This window comes from Balaenoptera borealis (genome assembly GCF_965194805.1).
Source record: "Balaenoptera borealis genome assembly, chromosome: 8".
NCBI lineage: Eukaryota > Metazoa > Chordata > Mammalia > Artiodactyla > Balaenopteridae > Balaenoptera > Balaenoptera borealis.
In genome coordinates, this window is record NC_138865.1 from 67,331,357 (window position 1) to 67,346,858 (window position 15,502).

The 15,502-nt window shown below is 32.7% G+C and overlaps 1 protein-coding gene across 14 annotated transcripts in view; it reads right to left on the reverse strand.

Moving 5' to 3' along the window:
• JAK2 (Janus kinase 2) overlaps positions 1 to 15,502 on the reverse strand; it is a 248,006-nt gene that overhangs the window by 52,140 nt on the left and 180,364 nt on the right. For 13 of the 14 annotated variants that reach the window (XM_082404344.1, XM_082404352.1, XM_082404354.1 and 10 more), the window contains 2 exons: positions 11,321 to 11,444; positions 3,500 to 3,617 (listed from right to left, as the gene is read on the reverse strand). In XM_082404344.1, coding sequence (XP_082260470.1) covers positions 3,500 to 3,617; positions 11,321 to 11,444 — 242 coding nt within the window. Of the gene's footprint in view, positions 1 to 3,499; positions 3,618 to 11,320; positions 11,445 to 15,502 lie in introns of those variants that run through there. The other variant, XM_082404346.1, reaches the window with a different exon arrangement.

The window sequence follows — 15,502 nt, forward strand, 5'->3', positions numbered from 1 at the left end:
AAATGCAAATCAAAACTACAGTGAGAGGGCTTCCCTGGTGGTACAGTGGTTGAGAATCTGCCTGCCAATGCAGGGGACACGGGTTCGAGCCCTGGTCTGGGAAGATCCCACATGCCGCGGAGCAACTAGGCCCGTGAGCCACAACTACTGAGCCTGCGCGACTGGAGCCTGTGCTCCGCAACAAGAGAGGCCACGATAGTGAGAGGCCTGCACACCGCGATGAAGAGTGGCCCCTGCTTGCCACAACTAGAGAAAGCCCTCGCACAGAAACGAAGACCCAACACAGCCAAAAATAAATAAATAAATAAATAAAAATTAAAAAAACAAAAAAACCCCCAAAACTACAGTGAGGTATCACCTCATACCAGTCAAAATGGCCATCATCAAAAAATCTACAAACAATAAATGCTGGAGAGGGTGTGGAGAAAAGGGAACCCTCCTATACTGTTGGTGGGAATGTAAATTGGTACAGCCACTATGGAGAACAGTATGGAGGTTCCTTAAAAAACTAAAAACAGAGCTACCATATGAGCCAGAAATCCCACTCCTGGGCATAGATCCAGAAAAAACCATAATTCAAAAGGATGCATGCACCCCGATGTTCACTGCAGCACTATTTACAATAGCCAGGACATGGAAGCAACCTAAATGTCCATTGACAGAGGAATGGGTAAAGAAGATGTGGTACATATATACAACGAAATATTACTCAGCCATAAAAAGGAACGAAATAATGCCATTTGCAGCAACATGGATGGATCTGGAGATTGTCATACAGAGTGAAGTAAGTCAGAAAGAGAAAGACAAATATCGTATAACATCGCTTATATGTGGAATCTAGAAAAATGATACAGATGAGCTTATTTGCAAAGCAGAAATAGAGTCACAGATGTAGAAAACAAACTTATGGTTACCAAGGGATGGGGGGTGGGATGAACTGGGAGATTGGGATTGACATATATACACTACTATATATAAAATAGTTAACTAATGAGAACCTACTATGTAGCACAGGGAACTCTACTCAGTGCTCTGTGGTGAACTAAATGGGAAGGAAATCTAAAAAAGAGTGGATATATGTATATGTATAACTGATTTATTTTGCTATACAGCAGAAACTAACACAACATTGTAAAGCAATATACTCCAATAAAAAATTTTTTAAAAAGTGAAGTCAGAAAGACAAATATCATATGATATCACTTATATGTGGAATCTAAAATATGACACAAATGAACTTATGTATGAAACAGAAACAGACTCACATAGAGAACGTGTGGTTGCCAAGGGGGAGGGGGGGTGAGGGAGGGATGGAGTGGGAGTCTGGGGTTAGGAGATGCAAACTAGCATATATAGAATGGATAAATAACAAGGTCCTACTGTACAGCACAGGGAACTATATTCAATATCCTGTGATAAACCATAATTGAAAAGAATATAAAAAAGAATGTAAATATTACATATGTATAAATGAATCACTTTGCTGTTCAGCAGAAATTAACACAACATTGTAAATCAAATATACTTCAATTTTTAAAAATTATTTCAAAATGAATCAAATACCTAAATATAAGAGCTAAAACCATAAAATATAAAAAAATAAAGGGGGAAAGCTTCATAATATTGGATTTGGGGATGATTTCTTGGATTTGACACCAAAGGCACAGATAACAAAAGAAAAAATAGATAAACTGCATTACATCAAAACTTAAAATGTTCGTGGGTCACAGGACACAATCAACAGTGAAAAGGCATGAGAGAAAATTTCTCTCAAGGAATGAGAGAAAATATTTGCAAATCATATATCTGATAAGGCGTTAATAACCAGAACACAGAGAGAACACACAGAACTAGACAACAAAAAAACAATCTGATTAAAAAATGGGCGAAAGACTTGAACAGAAATTTCCCCAAAGAAAATATAAAAATGGCCAATAAGCTTATTAAAAAATGTGCCAAATCACTAATCATTAAGGAAATGCAAATCAAAATCACAACGAGATACCACTTCACACCTATCAGAATGGCCATAATCAAAAAAACAGAAAGTAAGTGTTGGTGAGGATGTGGAATGCTGTGTGCTGCTGGTAATAATGTAAAATGGTGCTGCTGCTATGGAAAACAGTATGGCAGTTCCTCAAAAAAATTAAAAATAGAACTACCATATCATCTAGTAATCCCACTTCTGGATAGATATCCAAAAGAATTGAAAATAGGGTCTCAGAGAGATATCTGTACACCCACGTTCATTGCAGTATTATTCATAAGAGCCAAAAGGTAGAAGCAACCCAACTATCCAACAAGAGATTAATGGATAAACAAAATGTGGTAGCATACAATAGAATATTATTCATCCTTAAAAAGCAAGGAGATTCTGACACATGCTACAACATGGATGAATCCTGAAGACATTATGTAAGAGAAATAAGCCAGTCACAAAAGAGTAAATACTGTATAATTCCACTTATATGACCTACCTGGAATAAGGAAATTCATAGAGACAGAAAGTAGAAAGGTGGCTGCCAGGGGTCAGGAGGAGAGGGGAATGAGGAGTTATTTTTTAATGGGTATAAAGTTCCAATTTAGGAAGATGAAAAATGTTCTGGCGATGGATGGTGGTAATGGCTGCAGAACAATATGAATGTACTGAATTAATACCACCGATTTGACCACTTAAAAATGGTTAAAATAGTAAATTTTATTAAGTATATTTTACCCCCTCACACACAGAAAAGTTGGTTGCTCTCATATTGCAAAAGAGAAATATTTTTCAATTTGTTGCTCACAAACTGAACTAGCCCTACTACACATATTAGAAATGTGAGCTATGAGGATCTGTGAGGTTATTTCCCATGATATTAGCATATCTGATTTAGAACTCCTTGTTCTGATACCTTGGGGATATCAAGAGTGTATCTTTACACAAAAGCACTAATCAAGGCAATAGATAAAAGCATTTAAAAATGTTCAAAAACACCACAAAAATTTAACAATATTAATAAACAACTGGAACACAGTTCTCAGACTAAGTATCAACAACCAGCCACCCTCCTATGAGGGGCTACACAAACTACTGTAGTTCACTTTTTATGCAATTACTTACTTTCTTCACATTTCACTACCCACTAATTAAGTCTGAAATTGTTCAGGAATTTAAAAAAAATTTTCTCTAAAGAAATTTCACTGTCCTATATTCCAGCCACTTAGGTCTACATGCATCATGTTGTAAAACTCAGTCTAAACTTGTGAAATCCTTAAAATGATCTAAAGCACTAAAATAAAAAGAAAATTCAAAAGGGGCAATTCTAGGAATCTTTATAAAATAGATTCTATTATCCATAAACCATGGGATTAAAAATTAGTGATAAAAGACTCAATTCTGTTACCTCTCTGCACCTGCTATGCAGACAGAACATCAATTTTCCCATATGTGAATATTTTCCTGATTAAGAGGTACATATACATGGCCAGATATTTATCATTTAACACATGTACATACCTGAGCAAAAAGGTAAGACATGACAAAGTCATCAAGAAGAGGAGCTTCAGCACCTCGAGATATTCCATGCCTATAGGTTCTGTTGCTGCCATTACAATACCAGTAAGGAAAGTAAAATCTACGAGACAATTAAAATAATCAGTCAGCCTCCAACAGTTCTAATATAAACATACTGTATATATATAACCACTTCCGATCTACCAAAAGGTATCATCCCATAATCAGAAAACACAACTGACAGTGTTAAATACAAAATGAGGACAAAAGGAAATATGGGTAAAGCCATGGTAATAATACAGCCAGAAAATACAAGAAACGTAAGTTTAAAATCCATATTCTGCCTTCTTCCATGAACAGAACATAGAAGAAAATAATAGAAAATAGAGAAATGTAGAAATAAAACATTAACAAAAAAAATTTTAGTATGGACACCAGGGCGGAAAGCGGGGTGGTGGTGGTGGTGGGATGCACTGGGAGATTGGGATTGACATATACACACTAATGTGTATAAAATAGATAATTAATAAGAACGTGCTGTATTAAAAAAAATAAAATAAAATTCAAAAAAAAATTTTAATGTAATTCTAGGAACATCAGTAGAGGAATCTGAAAATGCTAATTTGTTGTGAAAATAAATAATTGCTTCTTCTTTAAAGAAACAGAGATTACATAAAGAAGAATGAAATAATGCCATTTGCTGCTACATGGACAGACCTAGAGATTATCATATTAAGCGAAGCCAGTCAGAAAGAGAAAGACAAATACCATATGATATCACTTATCTGTGGAATCTAAAATATGACACAAATGAACTTATCTATGAAACAGAAACAGACTCACAGACATAGAGAACAGACTTGTGGTCGCCAAAGGGGAAGGGGAGTGGGGGAGCGTTGGATTGTGAGTTTGGGGTTAGCAGATGCAAACTATTATATATAGAATGGATAAACAAGGTCCTACTATATAGCACAGGAATATTCAATATCCTGTAATAAGCTATAATGGAAAAGAATGTGGAAAAGAATATAAATATGTATAACTGAATCACTTTACTGTACACAAGAAACTAACACAGCATTGTAAATCAGCTATACTTCAGTTTCAAAAAATGGAGGTTACAAACTTGTCCTTCAGAGAAACAAACAAAAAAATTCTATATTGCTTTTTTTATTTACAGCTCTACTGAGATATAATTCACATAAAGTTCACTCATTTAAAGTATACAATTCAATGTTTTTAGTATATTCAAAGCACTGTACAAACATCACCACGACCTAACTTTAGAACATCTTTATCTCCCATAAAAGAAATTCCCTACCCAAGCCACCCTTATCTACTTCTCAGCCCTAAGTTACCACTAGTCTATCTCTATAAATTTGTCTATTCTGGATATTTTATATAAATGGAATCATATAATATGTGGCTTTTTCTACCTTCTTTCACTTAGCATAATGTTTTCAAGGATCATCCACATTTATAGCATGTATCAGTACTTCATTTCTTTTTATTGCCCAATTAAATTCCCATTGTATGGATATACACCACATTTTGCTTAACCATTCATGACTTCATGGACATTTGGTTTGTTTCCATCTTTTTGCTATTGTGAATAATGTTGCTATGAATAATCATATACAAGTTTATTTTTCCTGTGGATGTATGTTTTCATTTCTCTTGCATATATACCTAGGGTGGCATTACTGACTCATATAATTCTATGTTTATCTTTTAAAGGAGTAGCCAAACTGTCTTTCAAAGCAGCTGTGCTATTTTATACTTCTAACAACAATGTATGAGTGTCCCAATAGGTCACATCCTTGCCAACACTTGGGTGGAGAGTTTAGCTAAGTTACTCTATGCTACTGCTGACTCAGCATTCATTTTGTTTCATCAAGAGTCCTGTAGTGACCTTAAACTGACATTAGCTCCCACACAAACGCATGCCCTAGAGAGCAACTTGCAGAGTCACAAGCAAATGTAAGTTCCTTATATGACTTCCCCAACAGCCACTGTGATCAATAGTCATCCCTGCCTCCCAGTGTCTAGTCCTATGCACCTCTTCAATAAGATTCCTACGTGGCTTACCAAAACCCAACTCTTTTGAATTGACCAGTCTGGCCTTAGTCCAGGAACCCCAAGGCACTCTACACTTAAACCCTAATAAAGGCATGTGCTCCAGGTCCTGACTCTCTCTATCTGCACTGTGCCTTGACCTTTCCATGTGACCCCTTAAGGCATGCAGGTACGTGAGTAATAAACTTTTCTACTTCAATTCCTCTTGTAGTCTGTTGTTGAAATGTGGCTCACCATCTGGCACCCTATGTTCCACTTAATAAGAGGTAATTTGACAATTTTTTTTTTTTGTTTTAATCTTTTGGCCGCATCGCGCAGCACGTGGGATCTTAGTTCCCCAACCAGGGATCGAACCCGTGCCTCCTGCACTGGCAGCATGGCGTCTTAACCACTGGACCACCAGGGAAGTCCCTAATTTGACAAATTTATAACAACGTGTTATTGTCCATCTTTTTAATGCTTGCCATCCTAGTGGGTAAAATGATATCCCATTGTGGTTTTGATTTACATTTCTCTAATGGATAAAGATGTTGAGTATCTTTTCACATGCTTATTGATCATTTGTATGTTTTGTTTAGAGAAAGGGCTATTCAAAACTTTGCCCTTATTTTAATTGTGTTAGTTGTCACTGTACTGAACTGTAAGAGTTCTTTATATATTCTGGATATAAGACATCTGCCAGATATATAATTTACAAACATTTTCTTCCATTCTATGGGTTGTCTTTTCACATTCTTGTCAGTATCCTTTGATGCACAAACATATACTTTGATGAATCCCAATTAACCTATTTTTCTTTTGTTGCTTAGGCTTTTGGTGCCATATTGGAATCACTGCCTAATTTAAGTACACAAACACATGATCCTGTTTTCTCCTAAGAATTTATAGCTTTAGCTCTTAGATTTAGGTCTATGATCCATTTTAAATTACCTTTTTGTAAACAGTGTGAGTTGTCTAAATTCATTACTTTACATGTGGATATTCAGTTGTCCTGGCACCATTTGTTGAAAAGACTATTCTTTCCCCATGAATTGTCTTGGCACCCTTGTCTAAAGTCTATTACCATAATATGAGAGATTATTTTTGGACTTTCAATTTTATTCCATTAATCTATTATCTAACCTTAAGTCAGCACCACACTGTCTTGATTACTATGGTTGTGGACCAAGTTTCGAAATAAGTGTGAATCTTCTAACTTTGTTCTTTTTCAAGACTGTTTTGGCTATTCCAAGTCCCTTTGATTTTTTATGAATTTTATGACAAATTTGTCAATTTCTGCAATAAAGATAGCTAGAATTTCAGTGGAGATTGCATTGAATATACAGATTAATTATGGGAACACTGCCATCTTAACAATATTAAGTCTTCCTATATTATCTTTCCATTTATTTAGGTGTTTCTCTAATTTCTTTCTATCAATGATATTTTATATTTCTCAGTACACAAATTTTGCACTTTTGTCAGGTTTATACCTAAGTATTCTTTTATGCTATTGTAAATGGAATTTTCTTAATTTCACATTTGTTCTGTAATTGCTAGCATATAGAAATACAACTGATTTTGTATTTCTGTCCTGTAACCAGGCTGAGCTCATTTATTAGTTCTAATAGTTTATTAATTCCTTAGGATTTTTCATGTACTAGATCATATCATCTGTGAACAGAGAGTTTTGCCACTTCTTTTCCAATATAGATGCCTTGTATTTCTTTCTCTTGCCTATTTTCCCTGGCTAGAATCTATGGTACAGTGTTAAATAGAAGTGGTGAGAGCAGATATTCTTGTCTTGTTCCTGATCTTTGGAAAAAAGCATTCAGCCTTCCCTTCCATTCTTATTATGTTTAATATTTTGATCACGATAGAATGTTGGATTTTGTCAAATGTTTTTCTCTGTGTCTATTAAGACGATCATATGATTTGATTCTTTATTCTACTAATATGGTACATTATATTGATTGATTGATTTTCATATGTTAAAGCAACCTTGTATTGCCTGGAGTAAATTCCACCTGGTCAATATTTAATCCTTTTTATATATTGCTGAATTTTGTTTGCTAGTATTTTCTTGATGATTTTTACAACTATGTTTATAAGGGATATTTGTCTGTAGCTTTCTTTTCTTTTAGATGTCTTTGTCTGGATTTGGTATCAGGGTAATGGTGAACTCACCAGAATGAATTAGGAAGTGTTCCCTCCTTTTCACTTTTTGTGAATAACTAGTATCAACTCTTCCTTAAAAGTTTAATAGAATTACCAGTAAAGCCACCTGGGCCTGGGCTTTCCTTTGTGGAAAGTTTTTTTAAATTACTAATTGAATTCCATTTCTTTACTTGTTAAGGTCTATTCAGACATGCTACTTCTTCCTTTGTCAGTTCTACAGTTTGTGTCTTTCTAAACATTTGTCCATTTCATTTGGTTATGTAGTTTGTTGGCATACAGTTGTTCCTTATAATCCTTTTTATTTCTATAAGGTCACAGTAATGTTACCTCTTTTATTCCTGATTTTAATAATTTAAGCTTCTCTCTTTTTATCTTGGTCAGTCTAGCTAAAGGTTTACTGATATTGTTGATCTTTTCAAAGAACCAACTTTTGGTTTCTTGATTTTCTCTGTTGTCTTCCTATTCTCTATTTCATTTATTTCTACTCTGATCTTTATTATTTCCTTCCTTCAACTTGATTTGAATTTAATTTACTCTTCTTTTTCTACTTTGTTAAAGTCGAATGTTATTGCTTTGAGAACTTTTTTCTTTTTTAATATAGGTGCTTATAGCTATGAATTTCCATTAAGCATTGTTTTAGCTGCATACCATAAGTTTTGATATGATCCATTTCATTTTCAGTCATATCAAAGTATTTTCCATTTTCCTTTGTGATTTCTTCTCTGACCCCTCAGTTATTTAGAAGTGTGTTGTTAATTACCATGTATTTGTGAATTTTCCAGATTTCCTTCTGTTAATGATTCCTAATTTAATTCCACTGTAGTCAGAGAACATACTTTGTATGACTTCAGTCTTTGCAAATTTATTGAGATTCATTTTGTGGACTAACATATGATCTATCCTGGAGAATATTCCATATGCACTTGAAAAGAATGTGTATTGTGCTGTGGTTGGGTGCAGTGTTCTATATATGTATGTCTAGCTGGTTTACAGTGTTGGTCAAGTCTTCTATTTCCTTGCTGATCTTCTATTACTGAAAGTGACCATTGAAGTCACTGTCCATTACTGAAAGTGACGTATTGAAGTCTCCAACTATTATTGTTGAATTGTCTAGTTTTCCCTTTAATTCTTTCATTGCTGCTTCATTTATTTTGGAGCTCTGTAGTTGGATCCAACTTGTAACAATTTTAAACAAATGTTATTATGTTTCCTAACAGATTAACTCCTTGTTAATTATAAAATGTCCCTCCTCTGTCTCTAGCAACAATATATATCTTAAAGTCAATTTTGTCTGATATTAATACAGCTACTCCAGCTCTCTTTCGGTTACTCAGTGCCTGTTATATCTTTTTCAATCCTTTACTTTCAAGTTATTTGTGTTTTTGAATGCAAAGTGTGCCTCTTATAGACAGCATGTAATTTATGGGGTTTTTTAAATTCAGTCCTCCAACCTCTGCCTTTTGACCTGAGTGTTTAATTCATTTACATTTAAGGCAATTACTGTTAACAAAGTATTTATTATGTCTGTCATTTTGCTTCTATTAGGCTTTTTTTGGATTTTTTGTTCATATATTCCTCCATTATTGCTATAGGTATTTTCTAGTGTATTACATACATTAAGACTCTTGTTTTATCTTTTACTATATATTTTTGAGTTATTTTCATAGGAGTCTCCCAGAGGATTACAACAGACATTTTCACTTAAACAATCTAGTTCTTGTTCATATCAACTTAATTTCAATAAAATACAGAAACTCTGTTCCATTCCCTTTATTCTATATTTGTCATACAAGTTACATCTTTATACATTATAAGCCCTCCAACACAGTTTTATAATTGTTGCTCTTTTATGTTGATTTTGAAATAAACCATAAATATGTAATAAAGGAAATGAAGAATAGCCTCTGAACAAAAGGCAGGTGGAATTTTTTTTTTTAATTATATAAAATCTCCTCTTCTGGTTAGACTATCCTTGGAACTTTTGATTATAGGTAGCAATGGATATGTGCCCCCTTAGGTTAAAAATAGGAGAAAGTCATGAATTTGATAAGGGACATATTTTTTAATTCTTAAGGAGAGGTCAGCAAACTATGGCTCACAGGCCCAATCTGGTCCACTACCAATTTTTATAAAGTTTTACTGGAACAGTCATAGCCATTCATTTACTTACTGTCTATGGTTGCTTTCACACTATAACAACAGAGTTGAATAACTACAACAGAGACAGTATGGCCTGCGATGCCTAAAATATTTATTATCTGGCTTCTTAGAAAAAGACTGCAGACCACTGCTCTACAAACATTTTAAGATAAAAAGATATACTACTTGCTGATTGCAGAAAGTATAGTAATTATAGAAAGTGATAAAGAAAATATTCTTAATAAGATATTGATATTTTGTGAAACATACGCATATTACCCTGCTTCTTTAAATAACACAAATTGAAAAGTCTTAAAACCTGCATAAGTCTTACATAACTTTGAATAGATTTAATCCTAGGTACCTTATGTTTTTTGTTTTTATTAGTCATTATTTTAAGTGACCTCTTTCTGTTTGTGATGTATGGAAATAGTTAATTTTTTAACATATTGATCACATAAATCTAGCCTTCTGCTGAATGATTATTACTGATGCCTGTAGATTTGTTCATATTTTCTATGTTATCATATCATCTCCAAATAATGACTTTTTGCTTCTTTGTTCTCAATTATGAAATATTTTATTTATTTTTCCTGTCTTACTATACTGGTTAGGAACTCCACCAAAATCCTATATACAAGCAGTGATCACGGCTATCTTTGTTTTCTATATATCTTGTTCCTGATTTTAAGGAGAATGCTTCTAACATTTTACCATTTAAGAATATTATTTGCCACATGTTTTTTGCAGATATCCTTTGTCGTGGTAAGGATGCCTCTCTTAAGTCTTAGTTTATTAAGGTCTCCTTTTCTTTTCTTTTAAAAAACATGAATGAGCCCATTTTCTTTTTTACTATGCAACACTGACTCTGTATGGAATGGATCTATTTCATAAGTAAGAACCAGAGATCAAACTTATTTCTTTGTTTCATCCTTTTGAATGGAAAAGTACCTCTGGATTTCTCTAAATTGGTACTACATATTACCAAAGACTATCAAATAAAGTAACTTATAATTTGAGGTTGTAAATAATCACTGGCAAAATCTTATCTTTCCTTCACTTCAACTTAAAAAAAAAGTTATTAAAAAGAAAAAATGTGAGCTTACATATTATTGATCAAAACATCAAATTTCCTGGGAAACTATCAATATTCCAAACATTTAGGATTTTGCTAGTAAAGGCCATTCTTGCCCTGTTCAAAATTTAATTATAATCTTAAGTGGTAAAGTAGCATCTCACCAGGACAGCTTTATTCTCAGAGCATTCTAGTTAAAGAACATGTATGAACACCTTCTCTAATGGGCAAAGAGAGTCTTAATTGAAGAAGATTAGATGCTAATTGGTTCTGGTCTCTGATATTAAAGACCTTGCAATTAAAAAATATGGTTGATAATTTCTCCCACTATGCCCTTTTACTATTAAGTTAATTAGTCACTTTACTGGAGAAAGTACCTGACTCTGTAGAGTACATTGTGCCTGGTTGATTCATCTATATGGAAGACATGGTTGGGTGGATACCACATCCTTTCTGTTTCATTCATTAAAGCAAACATACTATGATACACAGGTGTGATTCCTAGGAAAGAAGCAGAAAAAAAAATTATTAGTGAAGTACATTTACATAACATCTATGATCTGCAATGGGGCTGAAGTAACAACTCTTAAAATCAGCACAAAATGCAGTAGCAGTCAAAATCTTGTTCAACATGACTTACAACTGAATTCTTAATTAAATACATTTTTCCCCTATATTTTAAAATTTAATTGCTAGGATTCTTTCAAGCACATTATAAAATATATTTTATCTAGTTTTTTAGTTGTCCTGTACAGTAAGGTTGATTCAAAGTTACATGTGTTTTAAATAATAATGAGGGTACCAAATAACTAAAATATTTAGGAGTCATCAGGTGCTTTAAAGAGAACAGTGAAACAGTTTTATTTTTAAATGTCAAGTTTTACACAATATACTAGTCGTTATATCCTCTGTACTATTTAAACTTACAGTGAAAAACTTTAAACATCAACTTAAAATGCAAGAATTTTTTTCAAAGACATTTTAGGAGGTACATTAACAAAATGCTGAAGGCCAGTGACTTTTAAAAAAACATACAGAACACCTAAGCCACACAGTTAAATAACGCATATTATTTCCAAGCACATACAGAACATTCACACATACATACACCCAAACAAATAAATACCAATCATGTGGAGATTAAAAACAAGTCTCCAAAAATGCCAGAGAATGATCATACATACCATGTTTTCTAATCACACTTCAATTAAATCAGAAATGAATACTAAGGAAAAAAATTTTTAATCCTATTTATTTGTAAACATAAGCCTCACAGAAAGTATGTTTACTCTAGTGATGTTTTCATTCTTTTCCACTGTAGGCAAAATGACACCAACTTGACACACTGACAACGAAGATTTAAATTTTTTATTTAAGTTATTAACATAATTGTCTACTCATAAATATGTAATAATTTCAAGTAGTTGTATATAAAAACATTATTCAGTAACAACTTTGAAACTGTATCCTTGTATCATTTTTGAATTTACAAATACTTCTAAATACCTCACAGGTCATAGGAGAAATTATAACAGAAATTAAAAAGCACTTACAATGAATGATGACCAATACCATGTATTAAATGAAGGAGTATAACTAAAATGATACTCAAGAGGGAAAATTGTAGCTTTAACCTGCTTATATTAGAAAATCACAGATAATGACCTAAATTATCTAACTCAATACATTAGAAAACAACAGACTAATCCCAAAGACAGATGAAAGGACATGATAGAGTAGTAGTTAACAGAGAATAAAGATTCAATAAAGAGAATCAACAAAATAAAATCTGATTATTTGCAATTACTAACAAAATAAATAAGCCTTTGTCCAGCCTGATCAAGAAAAAAAAAAAAGGAGGCATAGATAAACATTAAGAATTTTTTTAAGTATAATTATAGGTATACATTATAAAGACAAAGAGAGTGTTAGAATAAATTTTGGCAGTAAATTTGAAAATGTAGACAACTGGACAATTTTTGAAAATCTACATAACTTTAAAAAATGAATTCAAGAATTTTAAAACTTCAAAAGAAAAATAACTATTAAAGAAACAATCTAAGCACTTAAAAAGTTGAGGGGAAGAAAGGAGGAAGAAGGGAAAAAAAGGAAGAATGACAAAGAAGAAAGGGAAAACCACCAGCAGATTCAGATGAACTTTATACATAAGTTCAATTAAACATGAAAGGCAATTCCAATCTTAAGTATACTATTACAGAGAACAGAGAAAGAGAACAGAAAAACTGACACATTTTGTGACTTCAGTTTGACCATGATACCAAAACCAGATAAAGACATCATAAAAGGATAGATAACACTTACCAAAATAGATTCAAAAATCCTAAATTAAATATCTGCAAACCAAATCCAGCAATGTTTCTTAGAAAAAAATTATGACAAAGTTCATTTATCCTAAGATTGCAGAGATGGACAAATTAGGAAAATCTATTAATATAATTCATCACAATAACATACTAGAAAAAAGTCTGAAGTAAAATGACAAAATGATAAATTTGAAAAGTTGGGTGGTGAGCACACTGATATGTATTTTATCTTTCTACACAAAGAATTACTTGAAATATTTTATAATTGAAAAATCAGGATTAAAAAGGCAAAACAGAAAAAGAAAATGGCAAAAAATGGAAATAAGTTATTCACAGTAGAGCAAATCCACATGACTAATAAACATGGGAAAGGATGGTAATACTTAGTAATGAAGAAAATGCAAATTTAAATTAATATCACTTTATCCCCATTCAACTAGCAAAAATAATAAGAAGGATAGCATCTAGTGCTGACTGAACTGCAGTGAAAAGGGAACTATGATGTAATGGCTAGAAATGTAAACTAGTACAGCATCTGAGAAAGCAGTACCTATATAATTTTGAGAAATCAATGTCAGTAAAAATTTAAAATATCCTTTTAACCCAGCAATCTCTTCTATGTACTCCTAAAAATGTAGCATAGTAGTAAGAAAATAGAAAGAAATAAAATATAAATTCGAGAGCTGAAGATACGAAAAAACTGTGGTGGTATAATCTATGCCATGGACCATTATGAAATTCAATAAAAAGAATGAGTTAGTACAAAAGCAGTTGGCTTAATTAGATTTTTCACAATGTACGTTTTCATGAGAAAAGCAAGAAGCACACAAGGGTATGTAATATGATTCCATTTTATAAAATAATAATCTCAAAATCCCAGTGACTGTGGGTATGGGAGGGAGGGGGATTGTGTGTCCCTATATGATTATATGATTATGGAGAAAACTATGGGAAGATTCACAAGAGATTACTGTCCTAGTTGCCAGGATGGGACTAAAGAAAAAGGAAAGTAAAAGTACAGTGGAGAAAAAACTTTTTTTTTTTAAAGAATTCATTAAATAAAAGCAGTAAGCCTCATGTCAAAAAGAAAGGAATGGGAAAGGGAAAAAAGAAAAAGGACATTAATGAATACCAAGATAAGGGTTTACCATGTATATCATCTTGAAACTGTAGAGAATAATGGCTTGTTATTCTCTAAACTTTAAAATAACCATAAGATGACAGGAAATAATACCATTCAAATAATTTGAGAAATAATTATTTTGTCTGAGTACTATTTGGATCTAGGCTAATTCTGCATTGAAAAAATATTTTAAACTTGAAATTTTGAAGAACATTATCTAATCAATCAAATAGCATTATAATCCCATGTCTCTGTGCCTTGCACATACTACTTCTTTTATCTAGAAGGTACAAGGTACTATCTCTCCTCTATCCACAAAGTGGGTCACATTGCCAGTGTTCCAGGTATATATGTAAGAGACACAGTGGGAGATGACACTGCCCAGGAAGGGACCATAAAAGACCGGATATGAGATTGCCTTGGGAAAAAAAACCACTGAAAAGAGAACCTTACCAAAAAAGTAGCATTCAGTTTAAATGTAATCATGCAAATAAAACTATATATGGAACCATTATTCTTAGCATATGATGATAAGGATATTTTTCTGAACAAGATGATGGCATGATTTTCAAACAACAGCGTAATCACACAAAGTCAGAAAAGTGAACTCATACTGATGAATCATAAGGATTTCTTAAAATGATGAATAATGATTTCTTAACATAAGTAAGACTCCATACCTTAATTATAGGTATCAAGATAGGAAAATAAATGTATCCATATACATTGGCACAAAAGGGTCAGAACAAGGGGATACACACCAAAACAAAAATGGTTATGTCACCCTGCAAACAAAAGCAGAAGACAGTGCTTATAGTCATGTTTAGTCACACTATCTTATTCCAAAATGGCAATTATATATTAATACTTATTTCATGTTTTTCTTACTAGTTCATGTTAATTGGATTGTCCTAGGAAGGAAGAAAAGGCAGTGATACTGTGTTTGAGATATATATTATATTGAATAGATTGGACCTCAAAGAAACCTCACAGTCATTTTTAACTCCCTTTCTTTCCCTACGCACCAAGTCCAAATTATTCTTATTTTTATTTATTAATAAAATAGTATTAATTAGTTCAAAATGTTTCTTCTTTTCCAAGCCATTACCAGA